The 21,047-nt window shown below is 50.7% G+C and overlaps 3 protein-coding genes across 4 annotated transcripts; all 3 read right to left on the bottom strand.

Moving 5' to 3' along the window:
- Positions 1-1,193: 1,193 nt before the first annotated feature.
- On the bottom strand, positions 1,194-4,729 carry kdsr (3-ketodihydrosphingosine reductase). 2 transcript variants are annotated; one of them, XM_028976156.1, is made up of 10 exons: positions 4,460-4,728; positions 4,303-4,392; positions 4,162-4,218; positions 4,024-4,089; positions 3,859-3,954; positions 3,553-3,744; positions 3,384-3,467; positions 3,225-3,308; positions 2,891-2,992; positions 1,195-2,465 (listed from the first exon to the last, which is right to left on the bottom strand). In XM_028976156.1, exons 1-10 carry the CDS (start codon positions 4,613-4,615, stop codon positions 2,346-2,348), a joined length of 1,047 nt encoding a protein of 348 aa, XP_028831989.1. In that variant the 5' UTR covers positions 4,616-4,728; the 3' UTR covers positions 1,195-2,345. The 2 variants fall into 2 exon arrangements, with proteins under 2 accessions (XP_028831988.1, XP_028831989.1); XM_028976155.1 differs by having other exon boundaries at positions 1,194-2,465; positions 3,553-3,954; positions 4,460-4,729.
- A 288-nt stretch (positions 4,730-5,017) lies between these two features.
- LOC114787740 (carboxypeptidase N subunit 2-like) lies at positions 5,018-8,515 on the bottom strand. The gene is made up of 3 exons (XM_028975585.1): positions 8,474-8,515; positions 8,170-8,231; positions 5,018-6,700 (listed from the first exon to the last, which is right to left on the bottom strand). Exons 1-3 carry the CDS (start codon positions 8,513-8,515, stop codon positions 5,122-5,124), a joined length of 1,683 nt encoding a protein of 560 aa, XP_028831418.1. The 3' UTR covers positions 5,018-5,121.
- Positions 8,309-20,384, bottom strand: yme1l1b (YME1-like 1b). The gene is made up of 18 exons (XM_028976152.1): positions 20,240-20,384; positions 19,985-20,092; positions 19,413-19,572; positions 19,244-19,339; positions 19,053-19,162; positions 18,827-18,977; positions 18,660-18,743; positions 13,580-13,753; positions 13,347-13,499; positions 12,203-12,335; positions 12,061-12,123; positions 11,749-11,861; positions 11,508-11,663; positions 11,275-11,426; positions 11,065-11,191; positions 10,864-10,937; positions 9,220-9,306; positions 8,309-9,137 (listed from the first exon to the last, which is right to left on the bottom strand). The coding sequence occupies exons 1-18, from the start codon at positions 20,270-20,272 to the stop codon at positions 8,994-8,996; spliced, it is 2,118 nt and encodes a 705-aa protein (XP_028831985.1). The 5' UTR covers positions 20,273-20,384; the 3' UTR covers positions 8,309-8,993.
- Positions 20,385-21,047: the final 663 nt, after the last annotated feature.

Genomic DNA, 21,047 nt, shown 5'->3' with positions numbered 1-21,047 from the left:
TATCGAGGTACACCGGGACCGTCGTGGCATTAACGGGGCGGTGGCGGGTGTATCGAGGTACACCGGGAACGTAGTGGCATTAACGGGGCGGTGGTGGGTGTATCGAGGTACACCGGGACCGTCGTGGCATTAACGGGGACCGTCGTGGCATTAACGGGGCGGTGGTGGGTGTATCGAGGTACACCGGGACCGTCGTGGCATTAACGGGGCGGTGGCGGGTGTATCGAGGTACACCGGGACCGTCGTGGCATTAACGGGGCGGTGGTGGGTGATGGTTAAATACAGAGCACACGTGTGCTGGTTTGCAATCACCTCACTTTCACCTTCACTTCGACAGACCCAGAAAACTGGTTCCACCAAGGTAGCAGCAAGATCTCGTCTTAAAAAAAAAAAGGTTCTTTCACTGGATCCCTTCTATTCCGGAGGGTTTTCTCAAGCCCAGTTGCCACAGAAATAACCTTTTTTGAGGTAACCATGACTTGCATCCAGGTATCTTTTATGGGATGTTTGAATTGCCTTGGAAGTCTCCACCTTGAACAGTGTGTCCAGGTTTGGTCTCCTTACCTGAAAAAAAAGAACGTTGCTGCTCTAGAACGGGTTCGGCACAGACTGTCTCCTGCTTTTAGAGGGAGGACTTATAAACAGAAGTTATCTGGACTGAATTAGTTCAGCCTTGAGTAAAGGAGACTTGATCCAAGTACACAAGGTGTGGGTAGTAGCCTAGTGTGTAACACACTCGCCTATGAACCAGAAGACCCAGGTTCAAATCCCACTTACTACCATTGTGTCCCTGAGCAAGACACTTAACCCTGAGTGTCTCCAGGGGGGGACTGTCCCTGTAACTACTGATTGTAAGTCGCTCTGGATAAGGGCGTCTGGTAAATACTGTAAATGTAAACAAGATTGTAGAAGGTCTAGTATATGTTCTTCATACAACTAGGTTGAAACTCAGGAACCTGTGGCAAACATTCAGGGAGTGATCAAGTCCCCCATTTGGACACAGGAACTTGTCTCCGACACCCAGGAACACGTTCCTGTGTCTCGAGCCGAGCAGAAGATGCAGCAGCGTCACGGATTACACCTGCCGAGTGCAATTTCCTCACACACAGTCCCAGAATTACACCTCCGGGCTGCAATTATTTGCCCTGTTCTACTGCCACACTCGTCCCACGCGAAAGGAGCAATAAAAACAGGACTTTTTCTTTTTTTTTCTCCAAACGCACTGATTTTATTAAGTAAAAAAATAAGAGAACGCAACAAGCTCCGCCTCTTCGCTTCCTTCACGGTGGCACACAAGGTGAACTTCTTTACACGTTTGGCAACAACGGAGACACGGAAAATGAGGACCAACCCGACGGCCGCCTGGCCATGTGGTGGTCGATGCAGAACTCGTTACCTTCGGAAGTAAAACGGGAGCGAAGGGGGTAAAACGTAAAAAAAAAAAAGCGCGACTCTAACACACCGTGAGCTCAGGCTTTGCATAGCTGAAATGTGTTAGTAGAAAATAAAAAAAAAAAAAAAAAAAAGAGAGAAAAGAAACGATGATCGCGTCCCGGGATCGTCCTACTCCACGACTGGCGCACACGAAGCTTGGCCACGCCCCATCAGGAACGGTCCAATGAGAACGGTCGTCAGACGAGTCATGTGTCCTCACTGGGCGCGGGGCGGAGGACCCATCTATTCTTCTTCTAGGCGTTGTTTTCCCAGTGCGGCGTTTCTCTTAAGGCTTTTACAGCAGAACGGGTCCCACAGAGAACAAGGACAGAACGGGGACGAAGGTTCTTCTCGTACACACAATTTGGCAAAAAAAAACTAAAATAAAATAAAACCGTGATTATCTTGGACCTGCTTTGTTGGAAAGATCAAGGCGCATCTAGTGATGCTGTGCAGGAAGACAGGAGCCCCTCCCCTTCCTATCTAGTCACCTGGTCCTACAGCGACCTCCAGTGGCCGCACAGGGTCACGACTCGTCCAGCAAGTCGAGCCCCACACACACACACACACACACACACACACACACACGTCCAGCGGCGCTGAATCTACGGGCTGATGGAACGTGGAGAAATGAACCAGGCGTGGCGTCAACAGAACAGACTGACAGGCGACGGAAGTAGACTCCGCCTGCAAAGCCTCACAACCAATCAGAGAACAGAGGTAACATACACACAGTGACACAAAGCTGTTCCTCAGCCATAGACACACACACACACACACACACACTTTCAGGGTGTCGGGACCTCGGAGGGCGTGGCGTATCTCCCCTGGGGTGCAAATTGAACGGCGGGGGGTGAACGGTGCTCTTCTAGCGGCGTGGGAGATGGTGGTGGTGGCAGGAAGGGGCGGGGCTACTCCCGTTTATGGGAGGCTTTGGACTGCTCCGCCTGGATCATGCAGCGGCGCACGATGCTGTCGAAGCTGCCCAGGTAGAAGAGGGCGATGGTGCGAAACAGGCCCATGGTCACGATCTGAGGACGAGATCGTCACAGGTCAATTCAAACGTCACATCAAGGCGGGGCATAAATATTACACCCGGTCCCTAGGGGTGTTCGAACGAATCTCATAACGGATGCCGAGCTGAATCGATTAGATCACAACAAATTAAAAAGTAGTGCTGGTCGTGACAGCGGCGGCCTGATTCAAAGTTGAAATTTGAACTTTGACCTCAGTATTTTCGCACGACCAATACAATGAATATTCTATCGGTCAGAGAAAGTTCTGAACGGTGACCGTCACCCTTGGAAACACCACGTAGACACCACGGAGAATTTATGGGATGGGATGCAGACCAGCGTGAGACCAGCGACGGTTCTCACACACACATCACAGAGAGAGAGAGAGAGAGAGAGAGAGAGAGAAGTTCGCGGTGGTCGTGGGGCGCGGAGCTCCGTACCTGCTGCAGACCCTCCGTGATGGACGTGACCGGACTCATCCCACAGGTGAGCGCGGACAGCATGTAGCCGTCAGGCCCCACCGAGCTGCAGAAGTTCCCGTTCTACACACACACAGAACATCACCGTTTAAACCAACTCGAACGAGGCCACGCCTTTATCGCCATGTTCTTTTTATGTCGTAGAGTCGGCGGTGTCTGTGCTGATGTCACTTCCTGTCGTGACGGTCCGATTATCACCAGAGATGTTCGATCTTGGCATCATTACAACCTCAATGTTTTATTATTATGTAGTTTGGTTTCAATAAAAGCGCACAGAGGGCCGCTGGCGTCTCACCACTGCGTCCTTCACCACGATCTTGGCGACCTGCTCTGGCTGGTACACGCCCGACGTCTCGGAGATCAGCTTGGTCTCCAGCGGCTGGAGAGGAAATGACATAAAGTGAGTGTGTGTGTGTGTGTGTGTGTGTGTGAAAGTGTGTGTGCTGCGTGTCACCTTGGTTTTGTTCTCCTCGGCGAGGGCGGGCGTGTCCGTGTCGGGAGGATAAGCCACGGTTATGTAGACGTTGTACGGCTTCATCTGAAAACACACAGACGCCGTTCCTCCACGACCCGTGTGTGTGTGTGTGTGTGTGTGTGTGTGTGTGTACGTGTGCGCTCGTCACCTCCATCTGCAGCGACTCCGCCAGGCCCCTCAGGGCGAATTTGGACGGCGAGTACGCCGTGTACCCGAACAGCCCCACCTGCCCCGCCTGAGACGAGACGAACATGATCCGGCCCATCCGCCGCTCCTTCATGGTGGGGACCACGGCGCGCGTCGGGTACACGCTGCCCAGGTAGTTCACCTCCATCAGGCTCTGACCCCACACACACACACACACACACACACACACACACACACACACAGAGCAGGAGAATCTTCCGGACGATGCCAGGGACCACGTCAGGGTACGAACACGAACGTCACTCACCCTGAAGCGCTCCACGTCCACCTCCTCAAACTTCCCCGACACCGACGTCCCGGCGCAGTTCACCAGCATGTCCACCGGCCCCAGCTTCTCCTGAGCCTAAAGGTGAAAGAGTTCAGGTTTCCGCGCGCCACCTCCGCGCGCCGAGCATGCAGAGGAGCTGCCCACCTGCCGCACCACGCTCTCCACCTGGGCGTAGTCCCGCGACACGTCCACCGAGATGCACAGCACCACCTGCCACCATCAGGACATTCGTGAGCGCCCCGCCACCCGCACAAAGCCACCAATTCTGACGCCGGCCCCCACCTGCTTGTCGTTGATGGCGCAGCTCTCCACTTCCCTCTTCGCCTGCAGCAGCTTCCCCTGAAACGGATTCACGACACGGCTTTAAAAAAAACCCAGCAGAGGCCAGGACTACGCGGCGTGAGGTCAGGGGTCAGGGGTCACCTCGTCTCGAGCCACCAGGGTGATGAAGGCGCCCTGCCTGTAGCACTCCATGGCGATGCACTTCCCGATCCCACTGGAGCCGCCGGTCACCTGCCGAGGGACAAGATGTTCAGACCTTCCGCCCGCCCCCGAACCCGAGCGCCGGGCGGGTCCTCACCACGACGTGCGCCCCGCTGAGCTTCAGCGGCTTGGGGCTGAGCAGCGGGGATATCATGTAGAGCAGCAGCACGAAGGCGACGACCAGCGCGGCCACGACCAGCAGCATGACGAAGGGCAGGACGAGCCACCAGGAGCCGAGCTGGAACCAGGACATGGGGCGGACCGGGCCTGTTTTTACTTTTAATATCGGCCTGCGACGTCCTCCGCTGCTGCTGCTGCTGCTGCTGCGTCCACGGCGCGGTGCGCGGCAAACAACGGCGGAGGATCCTGGGAGTTGTAGTCTTTCCGCCGATAGCGGCGAGCGCGGCTGGAGTGGCGCGGACTTCGTTTCCCAGAGTTCCGTGCTGCTCCGTCGACCCCAATGACGCAGCGAGGACGATTCGGGGTGCGTTCCGTTTAATCTAAACGTCCACTAAAATGTCAAAATGTCTCACATTTGTATAATACGACACCTGACTTATTTAATCTGGGTTTTTTCTGTGCTTGCCACGTCTTACGTATGTAAAAGGCCGCCCCCGCTGTGTTGCAATAATCTTTTTAAAAACCCAACATGCACTTTGACCCTTTGGAAATGTTTGTCTCCAGGCGCTGCGAGCACTGAGCACTGGAAATACAATTTTTATTTTTCTCGCATTTAAAGACAGAGCAGTTCCGTTGCGTTCAAACCGTGAGAGTTACAGTCGCATTTACACAATCGGCCCCTTTATTTAGAACGTAGCTGGTGGTCCTCCCATCCTGGCCCAGAACGCTGGCCTCCAGCCGGAGCTGCGACTGGGAGCAGTCCGGGACGGTGCAGCTGATGGAGAGCATGCCGCCGCTCTCCTGCAGGACACACCGGCTGCGGGTGCTGTTCGATGTTCTGGGGACGGCGGGGGCGGGCGACGGGCGTCCCATGTAGCTTGTGGGACAGACCAGCTGGTCCCTTTCCAGGTGAACCAGGTTTTGTCCACTGAGGGCCGCGGGACCCTCGCAGGAGACATGGCTGAGATCTTCCACGGCGGTCCTGCCGCTCTCCAACCATCCGTACAGGTACAGCATGCCGCAGTCACAGTTCCAGGGGTTGCCACGGAGACGCATCACGCTCTGTGTGCGGTGGAAACCTTCGAAGAGGCCGTGAGGGATGGTCTGCAGGCGGTTCTCCGACAGGTACAGGCGCTCAAGGCTCTCCTGGTCTCTGAACAGGTCAGCGTCCAGTGAGCTCAGGTTGTTCAGGTTCAGGTGGACGGACAGGATTCTGGAGAGTCCAGAGAAGAGGCCGCCGGGAAGGGATCTAAGGCGGTTCTCGGACAGGTCCACGTGCTCCAGAGCGGTGAGGTTCTTGAGAAGGTCCTCGGGGAGATCCAGCAGCCGGTTCTGCGCCAGCACCAGGCGGGTGAGTTCAGGCAGGGTGCCCAGTGCGAGCTGGACCAGCTGGTTGCCTTGGAGATCGAGCTCCCTCAGGCTTGGCGGGAACACCACAGCACGTACGCTCATCAGTTTGTTGCCGCGGAGGTTCAGCTCCTCTAGACTGGTCAGGTGGGTGAAGAGTCCTGGGTGGAGCTCTGAAATGATGTTGCCCTGCAGACTCAGTTCTTTTAGCTGGGACGCCCTTCTGAACGTCCGAGGAGGGAAGACGCTGATCAGGTTGTGGCTGAGCTTCAGAGATCGCAGACTGGTCAGGTTGTTCAGGAGATCCTCATCCATGCTGGAGATAATGTTCATGGACAGGTCCAGGCGACGGAGGTTGTGCAGGTGCTGGAAGAGGACGCTAGGCAGCCATCTCAACACGTTCCCCCTGAGCTCCAGACCCTCCAGCTTCTCCAGTGAGTCGAACAGGCCGCTCTCCAGTTTGGATAAGTGGTTGTTGTTCAGCAAGAGGCTGGTCAGGTTTCCCAGCTGGTCCAAGGTCCCCATCTCCAGTGCCTCCAGGTTGTAGTGTCCGCTAATGTCCAACTCCTCCAGCAGCGGCAGTCCGGCGAAGGCCGCGGGGGACACCGCCGTCAGTGGGCTGCTGATGAGCGCCACCTTGGTCAGCTGGCCGGCCCCTCGGAAGGCGAGTGGAGCAACGCTCCTGAGGCCGGAGGACACGACGAGCAGCTCCCTCACGTGGGAGGAGAGGTTTCGCGGCAGCGTCGTCATACCTTCCTCGGTGCACACGACCTTTGACCCCAGGAAGCACTGGCAGAGGGCAGGGCAGCCGTTGGCATGACGACTCAGCTGAAGGAAGAGGAGCAGAGGGACAGCTTGGATCTTCATCCCGCTAGAAATCCAAATGTGGACAATTAGATATTTAATTACTAATAAAAATCTACAATTCAAAAAACACACACACGGCTCGAGAGTAAAAATCAATATCTGACCACGTTGGTATTTGGTGATAAGAAGCAGCTGGAATAAACCGTAGTTCAGGCTCTTTCTGAAATGATAATCGCGTAATGTGGTTATCTCCTCAATGAACCAGAAGACCCAGGTTCAAACCCCACCTACTACCATCGTGTCCCTGAGCAGGACACTTAACCCTGAGTGTCTCCAGGGGGGAACTGTCCCTGTAACTACTGACTGTAAGTCGCTCTGGATAAGGGCGTCTGGTAAATGTAAATATCACGTTAATGCGCACGTGATGAAGAAGAACGGGCCGCGGCCCGGACCTCAGCCTACCTTGGTGTCCGGTGGTCTGGTGGAGCAGGGCAAAGTGGAATCGGGTGCGGAGAGCGAGTCTGAGCTCTTCCACAACAAATATTTGCAGCACACAAGAGAGCAGCTCTGTGATTGGTCGGCAACCCGGTGACATTATGTCTCAAACACAACAACTTATCAACACGGGCTTTACATCACGAACTGCGAGTTCAGCGGTACGTGTGTGTGGTCATGTGACCTGCAGCCAAATTCCATTCGTCTCTAACGCTGTGCAGTAGAGAAGTACTTCATGTAGGGTGGTAGTAGCCTAGTGTGTAACACACTCGCCTGTGAACCAGAAGACCCAGGTTCAAATCCCACTTACTACCTTTGTGTCCCTGAGCAAGACACTTAACCCTGAGTGTCTTAAGGGGGGGACTGTCCCTGTAACTACTGATTGTAAGTCCCTCTGGATAAGGGCGTCTGGTAAAATGTACTTCTATGTATCAGAAGCTGTAGGACTGAATTTGTGTTGTGATCAGAGCTGCTGTTCTTGAGATCAGCTGATGGCCCCAGGCTGGAGAAGATCAGAAAACGCTGTAACATCTCATAAATCGCAGATCAATTCGGGAAAGAAAAAGAAACCACCAGCGATCCGAACCGGGGCTTCAGTAACACCAGCAGCATTCATGGTGGAGCTTCAGGTCTGACGTGCAGCCGCGGTGGTTCTTCGCGGTTCCTCTGGACGAACAAACTTTGGCCGCAGGGTTACGTGTCCTGCTCAGGGACACGATGGTAGTAGCCGTCCATCACCATCGCCTCTCTTCTTCCAGAGCTGCTGCCTGTACGCCGTCACAGACGTGGTCTTCCGATTTTAGGGTCAGTGGTGGCCTAGCAGTTAAGGAAGTGGCCCCGTAATCAGAAGGTTGCCGGTTCGAATCCCGATCCGCCAAGGTGCCACTGAGGTGCCACTGAGCAAAGCACCCTCCCCACACACTGCTCCCCGGGCGCCTGTCATGGCTGCCCACTGCTCACTCAGGGTGATGGGTTAAATACAGAGGACAAAGTTCACTGTGTGCACCGTGTGCTGTGCTGCTGTGTATCACAAATCACTTCACTTTAAAAAGAATAATCGTTCTAATAATTACAGATACTAGATTTATTTCTTTAGTGTGCTGTTATGTTACGAAGATAATGAGTCTTTTACAGATTTCTACCTTAAAATATAAAAATAAGGAACACCACAAACCAGTGACATTATCTCAGACTTTATTTATTTTAACGTCATATATTCAACATCAGTTGCTTTAAACCTTAAAAACTTAAAACCCGACCGGTAAGCGTACTACAGCGCTCCTCTACCTCTATGTACAGTGTTCCCATGGAAACCCACCCAGTTATATACACACAGCAATACGGGAAGCCCCAGAAACGCCTCCACGCCCCCTGCTGGAGACATTCGGGGTTCCTCAGCCTCACCGGATGGTGTAACGATGTGCAACACGCACACACAGATAAAGGACCGTCCCTATTGCTCACTACTTTGAATCTGTGCAGAATTTAAAAAGAAAAAGAAAGAAAAATATATTAATTCCAAGATATTTGCCAGACCGCCAACACTTGTACGGTTTTGGGAACGAAGTGTAATAAATACGAAGAGCAGGAGAACGTGTCTTTCTGTTTTTTTTTTTTTTTTTTAAAGTGCCATTTTAATGAACGTAGATCTGCTGTCTGGACAGCAACTCTAAAGGCCACCTTCACACACACGCACACGCACACACACACACACACACACATACCAAGAAAGAGCATGTGAATTGGGCGGGGCAGGTGGTAATGGAAGGTGAAGTGAGCACATACAGGTAAAAAAAAAAAAAAAAAAAAAATTCCCTTTCAGTGACCCCCAGGCTCCGCCCGACACACCCGACCCCGCACCCTCATCTGCTGTCCAGTGTCTTCCCCTCCAGCACCAGCTGGATCTCCCTGGCGTCCAGCGTCTCGTAGCGCAGCAGCGCCTCCGCCAGGCTGCGGTGCTCCTTGCTGCGGCTCTTCAGCAGGACCCTGGCGCGCTCGTACGAGTCCTGCGGAGCGCAATGACAGATCAGACGCTGCCGGGCGCGGCGAGAGGACAAGCTGGTCATAAATGTGCGCATGTGTCATCACCTTCAACAGAACTCTGACTTCCTGCTCAATGGCCGCCTGCGTTTCAGGGCTCTGCTTGCTCTGGTCAGTGTAGGTCATGACCCCCAACTGCAAAACACACACACAGATAGTAAAGCTTAACACACAGGGAGTGCAGAATTATTAGGCAAATGAGTATTTTGTCCACATCATCCTCTTCATGCATGTTGTCTTACTCCAAGCTGTATAGGCTCGAAAGCCTACTACCAATTAAGCATATTAGGTGATGTGCATCTCTGTAATGAGAAGGGGTGTGGTCTAATGACATCAACACCCTATATCAGGTGTGCATAATTATTAGGCAACTTCCTTTCCTTTGGCAAAATGGGTCAAAAGAAGGACTTGACAGGCTCAGAAAAGTCAAAAATAGTGAGATATCTTGCAGAGGGATGCAGCACTCTTAAAATTGCAAAGCTTCTGAAGCGTGATCATCGAACAATCAAGCGTTTCATTCAAAATAGTCAACAGGGTCGCAAGAAGCGTGTGGAAAAACCAAGGCGCAAAATAACTGCCCATGAACTGAGAAAAGTCAAGCGTGCAGCTGCCAAGATGCCACTTGCCACCAGTTTGGCCATATTTCAGAGCTGCAACATCACTGGAGTGCCCAAAAGCAGAAGGTGTGCAATACTCAGAGACATGGCCAAGGTAAGAAAGGCTGAACACAAGCTGAAACGTCAAGACTGGGCCAAGAAATATCTCAAGACTGATTTTTCTAAGGTTTTATGGACTGATGAAATGAGAGGGCCAGATGGATGGGCCCGTGGCTGGATTGGTAAAGGGCAGAGAGCTCCAGTCCGACGCCATCAAGGTGGAGGTGGAGTACTGGTTTGGGCTGGTATCATCAAAGATGAGCTTGTGGGGCCTTTTCGGGTTGAGGATGGAGTCAAGCTCAACTCCCAGTCCTACTGCCAGTTTCTGGAAGACACCTTCTTCAAGCAGTGGTACAGGAAGAAGTCTGCATCCTTCAAGAAAAACATGATTTTCATGCAGGACAATGCTCCATCACACGCGTCCAAGTACTCCACAGCGTGGCTGGCAAGAAAGGGTATAAAAGAAGAAAAACTAATGACATGGCCTCCTTGTTCACCTGATCTGAACCCCATTGAGAACCTGTGGTCCATCAAATGTGAGATTTACAAGGAGGGAAAACAGTACACCTCTCTGAACAGTGTCTAGGAGGCTGTGGTTGCTGCTGCACGCAATGTTGATGGTGAACAGATCAAAACACTGACAGAATCCATGGATGGCAGGCTTTTGAGTGTCCTTGCAAAGAAAGGTGGCTATGTTGGTCGCTGATTTGTTTTTGAATGTCAGAAATGTATATTTGTGAATGTGGAGATGTTATATTGGTTTCACTGGTAAAAATAAATAATTGAAATGGGTATATATTTGTTTTTTGTTAAGTTGCCTAATAATTATCCCCCTAAAATAGCTAAAAATAAAAACAAACTAAAAACTACTTCCAAAAACATTCAGCTTTGATATTAATAAGTTTTTTGGGTTCATTGAGAACATGGTTGTTGTTCAATAATAAAATTATTCCTCAAAAATACAACTTGCCTAATAATTCTGCACTCTCTGTAAAGCTTAACACACACAGTAAAGCTTAACATACACACTGCAAACCTTTTCACTCATTCCGAAGCGGGTCACCATCAGGCGGGCGATTTTAGTCGCGCCGTCAAAATCACTTGACGCTCCTGCAGTGAAATAAAAGCGCTGCATCAACACGAAACGCTGGTGCAACACTGGAATTATTCTTGATGGATTTTCACGTATTTGTTTGTGAAATATAACTGCATGTTTTCGTGGCGTAGAGCCGCTGACCCGTGGTTATGTTGTCGCCGCCGAAGATGAGTTCCTCGGCCACGCGGCCGCCCATGCTCACGTCCATCTGGGCCAGCAGCTGGCCGCGAGTCTCGCTCCACCGGTCGTTCTCCGGCAGCATGGACACCTGGGTGCACAGACCACGCACTGATATCAGGCCTACACGCGCAAACAGGGGAAGAAGGAACGTGTCAAGCCCCTCCCCCTCACATGGCCCAGCGTCGGTCCCCGGGGCATGATGGTGGCTTTGTTGATGGGCATGGCGTCCTTGGTGTAGTACGCCACGATGGCATGTCCAGACTCGTGGTAGGCCGTGATCTTCTTATTCCTCATGTCCACCTCTGCACTCCTCCTCTCCGGCCCTGCGGGACAGACAGAGGACAAGCGGGACGGATCAGAGAGACGGACGATCCGGGGTCGGTGCTTCGGGGGGGGTAGTTTACCCATCAGGATCTTGTCCTTGGCGAACTCCAGCTCCTTCATGGTGACCACATCTTTCCCATCCACCGCCGCCTTCAGCGCCGCCTGGTTCACCAGGTTTTCCAGCTCCGCCCCCGAGAAGCCCACCGTTCCTCTAGCGATGATCTCCGCCTCCACGGCTGAGGGAAGCATTTAAGACATTCATGTCATTTCCCACACCATTACCCATCAGCCACCAGTCCCTCCAAGCTCCTTCTGACGTACAGGAGTCCACCTTAATCTTCCTGATGTACCACTTCAGGATCTCGGTGCGCCCTTTCACATCCGGCCGTGGAACGGTCACCTGCATGTCGAAGCGTCCGGGTCGGATCAGGGCGCTGGGGGGGTTCAAAACGTCACATACGCCATCATACATGGTACAACATGCAGTGAAACGTCCTCCCAGTAGAAAGAAACTGAGACGGTCGGGATGACGCGGGGACGGAAAGGAGAACGTGGAGAGTGTGCTTATAGAGACAGTGATGTCCACAGCAGATGAGACAAGGCGATGCAAAGACGATGCCTGCAACAACGTACTTATCCAGCGCCTCCGGGAAGTTGGTCGCCCCGATGATGATGACGCCCTCATTCGGCTTGAACCTGCAGACAGAAGTCACCGGAGTCACGTTCCTGACGCAACGGAACAAAAGGAAAGGACGAAACGGCAGCGGCCGCTGACCCGTCCATCTCCGCCAGCAGCTGGTTGATGGTCTGTCTGGAATACGGGTGCATGGGCGACTCGATCCGCTTCCCACCGACACTGTCCAACTCGTCAATGAAGATCACACACGGGGCGTTGGCCTTGGCCTCTCCTGCCCGACACACACACACACACACTGTGAGGTCATCACACACATGAAGCTTTACTTTGTAGCTTTTCCTTATTTATAGTAAAACCCGAGTTCTGCCCACTGGCCCAACAGCATCCGTCCAGTAAAAAAAACCAAAGTGATGATGCTGGTTATTGATCGTGATATACGGTGACGGACCGCTGTGAATGTCGGCCCGGGCCTGGGCTCGTTTTAGTAAACGATGGGTCTGCTAACGCGAACGTCCTGTCTGTAGTGCTGATCCTCTCCTTGTGACTCGCTGCTTGTAAATTTGATGTTTCGCACTGCTGTGAAATTGTTTTATTAAATGTTAATTTCTTTAACGAAATGTTCATTTGATTTGCAGTGGGGACAGTGAGGTGCCACTGAGGTGCCACTGAGCAAAGCACCGTCCCCACACGCTGCTCCCCGGGCGCCTGTCATGGTGCCCACTGCTCACCAAGGGTGATGGTTAAATACAGAGGACACGTTTCACCGTGTGCTGTGCTGCAGGGTTTCACAACGACAATCACGTCACTTTTTCACAAACCTCATCGTCAGGTGATGCATTTTAATTATCAAGAGAGAGAGATGTGAAAATGGATGCTGGGGAGGTGAAACGGAGGCTAAATTTATGGTTTAAACTTGATCGATTCTTTTACTTCTGGGGCAGTGGTGGCCTAGCGGTTAAGGAAGTGGCCCCGTAATCAGAAGGTTGCCGGTTCGAATCCCGATCTGCCAAGGTGCCACTGAGGTGCCACTGAGCAAAGCACCGTCCCCACACACTGCTCCCCGGGCGCCTGTCATGGCTGCCCACTGCTCACTGCTCAAATTACACCATGTGCACCGTGTGCTGTGCTGCTGTGTATCACATGTGACAATCACTTCACTTTACTTTTTCTCAGTCTAGCGCTGGTAGCGTAAGCAAGAAGGTCGGGATTTTAAAACGCTGTACTTGGATTCTGTCCGGCTCGGGCCAGGCCCGATTACAGCTCTATTATGAATATCACTCACTGAAAAGATTCCTTATTCGGCTCGCTCCTACACCCACAAACATCTCATCAAACTCGGAGCCGGAGGCGTAGTAGAAGGGAACGTCCGCCTCTCCAGCCACCGCTCTCGCCAGCAGAGTCTTCCCAGTTCCTGGAGGCCCAACCAGCAAGATTCCTGCAACGGTCACGGGACACAAATGACACAAAGTCCAAAGCTTACGTGAACCTGAGCGGCCGACGGGTCTGCGGTCTGACCTTTAGGGAGCTTGCCTCCGAGGACGGTGAATTTCTGGGGGCTTCTGAGGAACTCCACCACCTCCTGCAGCTCGTTTTTGGCCTCCTCCACCCCTTTAACGTGCTCGAAGGTCACATTCTTCATTTGCACCGGGTCCACTGCCGAGTCCAGGCCTGATGTGGTTCGGAATCGCACTGTCCAGAACGGCCGGATTACAATTTCACACTCAAAGCACCACACACCTCCCAGGCGAGTTAAACAAGGCCAACACGCCCCTCATTAGTGATGCTGCCGCTGTTAGGACTGGAGTAACGTTTAGTCCTCGGTTTCGAGTCATTTATCACCAACTCACTCACTCATCCACCCCCATGTGGATGGTAAATGTCTCCCGGAGGAGCAGCGCCGACAATTTTCTGCTTGGCCTGTGCAAGGTGGATGAGTGAGTGAGGCAGCGGTGGCCTAGCGGTTAAGGAAGCGGCCCCGTAATCAGAAGGTTGCCGGTTCGAGTCCCAATCCGCCGAGGTGCCACTGAGCAAAGCACCGTCCCCACACACTGCTCCCCGGGCGCCTGTCATGGCTGCCCACTGCTCACTCAGGGTGATGGGTTAAATGCAGAGGACAAATTTCACTGTGTGCACCGTGTGCTGTGACAATCACTTCACTTTCAGTTCAAGCTAGGGATACACGATTTAATCACGGTCGCGATTTTGGCCGCCACCAGGGGGAACTTTGTGACAGAGTGAGACACGCTAAACCATATATATATATATATATATATATATATATATATATATATATATATATATATCTATATATATATATATATATATATATATATATATATATATATATATATATATATATATATATATATATATATATATATTCAGCCTCTCAGCATGCGTCAGTACCGAAGTCATATTTCAACGAGGTCGTGTAATCACGAGCGAGGGAAGAATCAATGCATAACATTTCATCATCTTGTTTATACCGAACTGTTGTGTTCGACAAATAACGTTATTCACGTTATTCGCCCCCCACATTACAGGAATGAAACAAGCTTCTTTTCTTACACCCGTATATATTTTTAACAGTTATTTCATTTTCTATAGTTTCTATATACAAATCTATACAAAATGCCTCCGTTTATGGACCTTGCCTAGACTATACAGAAGAGCAGAAGGCCCTGCAGCAGATAGTGAAGACAGTAGAGAGCATCATCGGGGTTCCACTTCCACCAATATCCCAGCTCTGCGATGGACTCTCACCATCCCTCACATGCCCTCCTGCCTCCTACCGTCTGGCAGACGGTTCACCAGCATCAGAACTGTAACTGAGCTTCTTCCCACAAGCAGTCAGAGCTCTCAATGCACCGCCATCACCAGAACACAGTTAAACTCGACAACAATACACTTCCAGGTTTATGCACCTGAACTCATTTTGCACAACTTATTCTTACATATCTTGCACATATTTGTCTTGTGTGTCCAAATTTGAGATATCCAACTTACAAGCACTCCTACATGATGTTGTCCAGTTATGAACTGTTCATTGTACAGAAAAGTTTTACTTTCCTCTTAGGATGTACATGTACAGTATGGGCCAAAAGTTTGAACACCTTTTCATTCAATGTGTTTTCTTTAATTTCATGACCATTTACATTGGTAGATTCTCACTGAAGGCATCAAAACTATGAATGAACACATGTGGAGTTACGTTCTTAACAAAAAGTGGAGACCTGGCCTCCACAGTCACCGGACCTGAACCCAATCCAGATGGTTTGGGGTGAGCTGGACCAACAAGTGCTAAACACCTCTGGGAACTCCTTCAAGACTGTTGGAAAAGCATTTCAGGTGACGACCTCTTGAAGCTCATCGAGAGAATGCCAAGAGTGTGCAAAGCAGTAATCAGAGCAAAGAAACTAGAATATAAAACATGTTTTCACTTATTTCACCTTTTTTTGTTAAGTACAGAACTCCACATGTGTTCATTCATAGTTTTGATGCCTTCATCAATCTACCAACGTAAATGGTCCTGAAAATAAAGAAAACACGATGAATGGGAAGGTGTCCAGACTTTTGGCCTGTACTGTATTTTTATATATATATATATATTCTTTGTGAAACATTATTTCAAAACATGGTATACCTTGTATACTGTTGTACTAACAATAAACCAAATTTGAATCTTGAATATACGACCACCACACTACACCCTGATACATAATTTGACTCCAGTAAGAGCAATATGCATAATTTCCTGGATTAATCTCACAGAATATAGCAGGGTAATCCAGTGCTGACCAGAGCAGAGTAGTAGCCTAGCGGGTAACACACTCGCCTGTGAACCAGAAGACCCAGGTTCAAACCCCACTTACTACCATCGTGTCCCTGAGCAAGACACTTAACCCTGAGTGTCTCCAGGGGGGGACTGTCCCTGTAACTACTGACTGTAAGTTGCTCTGGATAAGGGCGTCTGGTGTCAGGTGATTCGAATAACATTTACATTTACGGCATTTGGCAGACGCCCTTATCCAGAGCGATTTACAACGTGCTTTCAAGTTACCATCGATGAAGAGGTCAATTCCGGTTCACTAGGACCCCCAACTATGAATACATCTATTTTATTCACTCTGTTGTAGATTCTGTACACAAAGTTCGACAACAAGAAAATTACAATTTAATCTAAATATTCTTTAAAGAGGAAGGTCTTGAGCTGTCGTTTGGTGCTCAGTGACTGAGCTGTTCTGACCTCGAGGGGAAGTTCATTCCACCACCGAGGGGCCAAGACGGAGAAGAGTCTAGATGAGCATTTTCCTTTTACCTTCAGAGATGGAGGGACCAGGCGAGCAGTACTGGAGGCTCGGAGTATACCAGGTGCAGTGCGAGGTGTAATAAGGGCTGTGAGGTAGGATGGTGCTACTCCATGTTTGGCTTTGTAGGCCAGCATCAGTATTTTGAACCTGATGTGTGCAGCTACTGGGAGCCAGTGGAGGGAGCGTAGCAGAGGGGTTGTATGGGAGAATTTGGGAAGGTTGAAGATCAGTCGTGCTGCTGCATTTTGTATGAGTTGTAGAGGTCGGATGGTACATAGTGGTAGACCAGCTAGAAGGGAGTTGCAGTAGTCCAGTCCAGTCCAGATTACTAAGGACTGAACCAGTAGTTGGGTGGCCTGGGTTGACAGATAAGGGCGGATTCGTCTGATATTGTAGAGAAGGAATCTACATGAGCGGGAAAGATTGCTGATGTGAGTTGAGAAGGAGAGTTGGTTGTCTATTGTTACGCCAAGGTTGTGGGCTGTTGCAGAAGGAGAGAGCTGCGAGTTGTCTAGGTAAATAGCAAGATCCTTATGTGGTGAAGAATCTGCTGGAATGAATATTAGTTCAGTTTTTGTGGGATTGAGTTGGAGGTGATGGGCTGCCATCCAAGACGAGATGTCGGTTAGACATGCAGAGATTTTGGAAGCAGCATGTAGATCAGAGGGAGGAAAGGAGAAGAGTAGTTGTGTGTCGTCAGCATAGCAGTGGTAGGATAATCCATGTGAGGAAATGACCTCACCAAGTGATCTCGTGTAGAGGGAGAAAAGGAGAGGACCTAGCACCGAGCCTTGAGGGACACCAGTGGAGAGTCTACGTGAGGTAGAGGGGGATCCTTTCCAAGTCACTTGGTAAGATCGCTCATCAAGGTAGGAAGCAAACCACTGCCATGCTGAGCCCCAAATTCCAAGCCTCTTCAGGATTGACAAGAAAGTCTTGTGGTTAACGGTGTCAAATGCAGCAGATAGGTCGAGGAGAATAAGAACTGATGACAGTTTTGCCAATCTGGCTGCCTGTAGCTGCTCGGTAACCGCCAAAAGGGCAGTCTCGGTGGAATGAGCTGTTCTGAAGCCAGACTGGTTAGGATCCAGGAGGTTGTTCTGTGATAAATGGAGTGATAGCTGGTTGCAGACACAGCGCTCAAGGATTTTGGATAGAAATGAGAGGAGGGAAACTGGTCTGTAATTGTTAATGTCTGTAGGATCAGCTGTGGGTTTCTTTAGGATTGAAAGAACCCTGGCTGTTTTAAAGGCGGATGGTACATGGCCAGATGAGATTGAGCTGTTTATGATATAAGAAATGAAAGGGATGAGGTCAGGGGAGATAGTTTGAAACATTGCAGAAGGTATTGGATCTAGTGGACAGGTGGTTGGGTTGCCTGTGGATATAATCTGAATGATTTCATCAGATGTGATCTTAGAAAATTGATTTAGAGTAGTTGTCGAATTTTCAGAAGGAAGAGTAGGATTAGTGGTGGAGAATGTCTCACAGATTTTTTCAATCTTCCCTGTGAAGAAGTTGGCAAAATCATCAGCTGTTAAGGAAGACGGGGCAGGGGGAGTCGGAGGGTTGAGTAGGGATAAGATGATGTTGTGGAGTTTTTGAGGGTTGTGGGCAGAGGCTTCTAGTTTTGCTTTGTAGAAAGCAGTTTTAGCAGTAGTGAGGTTAGTGGAAAATTTGCGCAGAAGATTCTGGTAATACAGTAGGTCTGAGTCAAGTTGAGATTTCTTGTATTTTCTCTCCGCTGCTCGAAGTACTCTTCGATTGCTACGCAATGTATCGGAGAGCCAGGGCGCAGGGGGAGAAGTCCTTTTGGGTTTAGTTGATAGAGGACAGAGTTGATCAATGGAAAAGGAAATTGAGGTGAGGAGAGAGTTAGTAGCGGTCTCTAGTGGTAAGGAGAGGAATGAGTCAGAGGTTGGGAGATGTGAAAGAATGCAGGAAGATACAGATGAAGGCGAGACAGTGTGAAGGTTTTGTCTAATGAAGGATGGACGGGGGACAGTTGTGGATCCTGTAGGTACAGTGAGTGTAAAGGTCAGGAAGTGGTGGTCAGAGATGTGAAGGGGAGTGGAAGAAAGTGGAAGAAGGGGAGTGGAATAAACGCTGCATGTAACGTTTTCTCGCCGTCAATTTCAACCGAAGTCCAGACGAATGTTAAACAGCAACGAGCGAACACCAGTGAGCCGCTGTTCAGATGTGAGGAGCTTCATGCCAGTGTTAAATGAAGGTTGATTGAACTTGTCATGCAGCAGCAGCCAAGAAAACCCATTCAGGACGTGTACCTGATAGGAACGGGGTTTTGGAGAGTCCGTACAGTCCCAGCAGCAAGATCACCAGCAGAACCAGCCGCGTTCGTCTCAACGACTCTGAAAGGCAGCAGAAACGGAGTGGTGATTATGAGCAGCCGTGGTCTTTAGCGTGAGCACGGAGAGCATGATCCAGAACTTGCCCTGTGTGCGCTGGGTCAGGGCCTGGGCCTTCAGAAAGCCCTCAGCAAAGCCAGTCTTGAACGCGTCCTGCTGCCCGTCTGGAATATTCCTGCTTTTCAGAAGCTTATCTAACGTTTCCACGTCCTGTCCTCGATCTCGAACGAGGAAGCCCTAAAACAGAGGTGGCCATCAAATCTGCTGGTCGCCGCAGTTCTGCAAGACCTCAGGGCGCCGGGGAAACCATACCTTCATAAACGAAGGAGCAAAGCCCTCGGCCTCCCCAGAGCGCTCAAACCCGGCCTGCAGACGACGAGTCCTGGACTTCAGGGTCTTGAACCCTCGACTCTGTACCAGAACTGGTGGGGAGAGCGGGAGCAGCGAGGTGAGCGAGCGCCGCCATGTTCTACATGTTCTAAAATACTCCATCAAACACTCACCCTGCCACAACTGGAGATCTGCGCTTAAACCCTGCAGAGGGGAGAGGGTCCGCCTGCAAAAGACGGTGGGAGCCCCACCCACCCTACCTGAAAAGCCTGGAGAAGAGGAGACGGCAGGTGAGAATGAGCCAGCTCTGGAGGACGTCTGCTGGAACAGCTGCTCACGTACCATGCTTGTTGTGAAAGAAAGAATAACTGGAGAGATGGGAGGTTCTCCAGGGGTTTTTCTCTCCCTGGTCGGGAGCCCTGGGCAGTAACTTCTCCACCAGCTCATCCACCTGCTTCACACCCACTTCTGACAGGCCCAGGTCTTTCAGGGACCAGGAAGGCTGCAAACAGACAACCACGATCAGACCACAATCATCTCACCCAGCCTCACAGTGGTCTACATCAGACCACGATCTTCTCACCCAGCCTCACAGTGGTCTACATCAGACCACGATCATCTCACCCAACCTCACAGTGGTCTACATCAGACCACAATCATCTCACCCAACCTCACAGTGGTCTACATCAGACCACGATCATCTCACCCAGCCTCACAGTGGTCTACATCAGACCACGATCATCTCACCCAGCCTCACAGTGGTCTACATCAGACCACAATCATCTCACCCAGCCTCACAGTGGTCTACACCAGACCACGATCATCTCACTCAGCCTCACAGTGGTCTACATCAGACCACGATCATCTCACCCAGCCTCACGGTGGTGTTCACCAGCTCAGCAGCTGCAGGTTACCTCGCTGCTGCGCACATCCTGCTCGGCGGTCTCTCTCTGCTGGTGTTGGGCTGGAGCGCTTTTCAGGGACGGCAGGGCGTTGATCAGGTGGCTCAGCTGAACCGTTACCTGTCGGCAGGCGACACAGGTTGAGGAGACGCTCGGAACCTCGGGATTATGGTCTGGTCGTCCTGCGACTAGTTAAGTGCGTCAGCGGCGGCGCCGCGCGGGCTGGTTAACTGGTTGGTTTGGTGGAATCGGCGTGTCTCGTTTTACCTGCGGCTGGACGGCGGCGGACAGAGAAAACATCTCCGACCCGACGGGGATCCTGTTTTCCTGCGAGAACGAAACGTCCTCCGGCGACCGTCACTGCGGGACACGGGCTCAGGCGCCGGAAACAGCGGCGGCGTCACTTCCGGTCCGACGCTTTACTGGACTTAAAACTTGTTTATTTTTTTTAAACAGATGTGCTGCACTTTTCCCCGCTTGTTCTAAAATATCTGCATCTTAATTCATGTGAGTGAAATAATTTGTTATTCAAATCAGGATTAACCAATAGGAAGGCGTCTGTTTTAAATAGTCACACCCACCTGGACGTGGACATGTCTCCCATCATCTCTCCGATCCTCCAGCACTGGTAACACCATCTCACATCTCATCTCAACTGTCAGTGTTTTGGAGCGGCCACCACAAAGTCCTGATCTCAATCCCAAGGCTGCCTACAAAATCCCATCAAACTGTAGAGCTTGTGGAAGGATAACCATTCAGTTTAAAGGAATTTTCTACCAAATACTGAGCAAATGTTCGTAAACTTTGAAGAAAGTAATAAAAAAAAAAACTCTTGCATTATTTTGACATTTATCAAATATAAATTATTTTGGGAACAGGCCTAAAACGTAAAAGTTTTTGTGTGATTTAATATCAGACAGTAAGAAAAAGTGTATGTAAACATTTGGTTTATGTTAAAAGTACATTAAAAGTTAATAAAATGATGGTATTTGCAGATCAGGCCCTAATGATGGACATTTTAGAGGATGTCTAGAACCCTGGACCGCCAGGGTGCTGCTGAGGCGTGCTGCACATG

Source organism: Denticeps clupeoides, chromosome 4 (genome assembly GCF_900700375.1).
Source record: "Denticeps clupeoides chromosome 4, fDenClu1.1, whole genome shotgun sequence".
In the NCBI taxonomy this organism is placed as follows: domain Eukaryota; kingdom Metazoa; phylum Chordata; class Actinopteri; order Clupeiformes; family Denticipitidae; genus Denticeps; species Denticeps clupeoides.
The sequence above is the reverse complement of the archived record's forward strand: the minus strand, read 5'-3'. Positions and strand labels throughout refer to the sequence as shown.

Excerpts from the sequence above, each read along its gene's own strand:
- LOC114787740 (XM_028975585.1), bottom strand. The coding sequence starts at position 8,515 with ATGTCTCCAGCAGGGGGCGTGGAGGCGTTTCTGGGGCTTCCC. Across the intron at positions 8,232-8,473 it reads AGGCGTTTCTGGGGCTTCCC|CACACTAAAGAAATAAATCT; the intron begins GTATTGCTGTGT and ends GTAACATAACAG. Across the intron at positions 6,701-8,169 it reads ATTATTCTTTTTAAAGTGAA|CGGGATGAAGATCCAAGCTG; the intron begins GTGATTTGTGAT and ends TTGGATTTCTAG.
- kdsr (XM_028976155.1), bottom strand. The coding sequence starts at position 4,615 with ATGTCCTGGTTCCAGCTCGGCTCCTGGTGGCTCGTCCTGCCCTTCGTC. Across the intron at positions 3,309-3,383 it reads CCGAGGAGAACAAAACCAAG|CCGCTGGAGACCAAGCTGAT; the intron begins GTGACACGCAGC and ends TTTCCTCTCCAG. Across the intron at positions 2,466-2,890 it reads TCACGGAGGGTCTGCAGCAG|ATCGTGACCATGGGCCTGTT; the intron begins GTACGGAGCTCC and ends TCTCGTCCTCAG.
- yme1l1b (XM_028976152.1), bottom strand. The coding sequence starts at position 20,272 with ATGTTTTCTCTGTCCGCCGCCGTCCAGCCGCAG. Across the intron at positions 11,192-11,274 it reads GGGGACCGACGCTGGGCCAT|GTGTCCATGCTGCCGGAGAA; the intron begins GTGAGGGGGAGG and ends CTGTGCACCCAG. Across the intron at positions 9,307-10,863 it reads GCTTCGGAATGAGTGAAAAG|TTGGGGGTCATGACCTACAC; the intron begins GTTTGCAGTGTG and ends TGTGTTTTGCAG.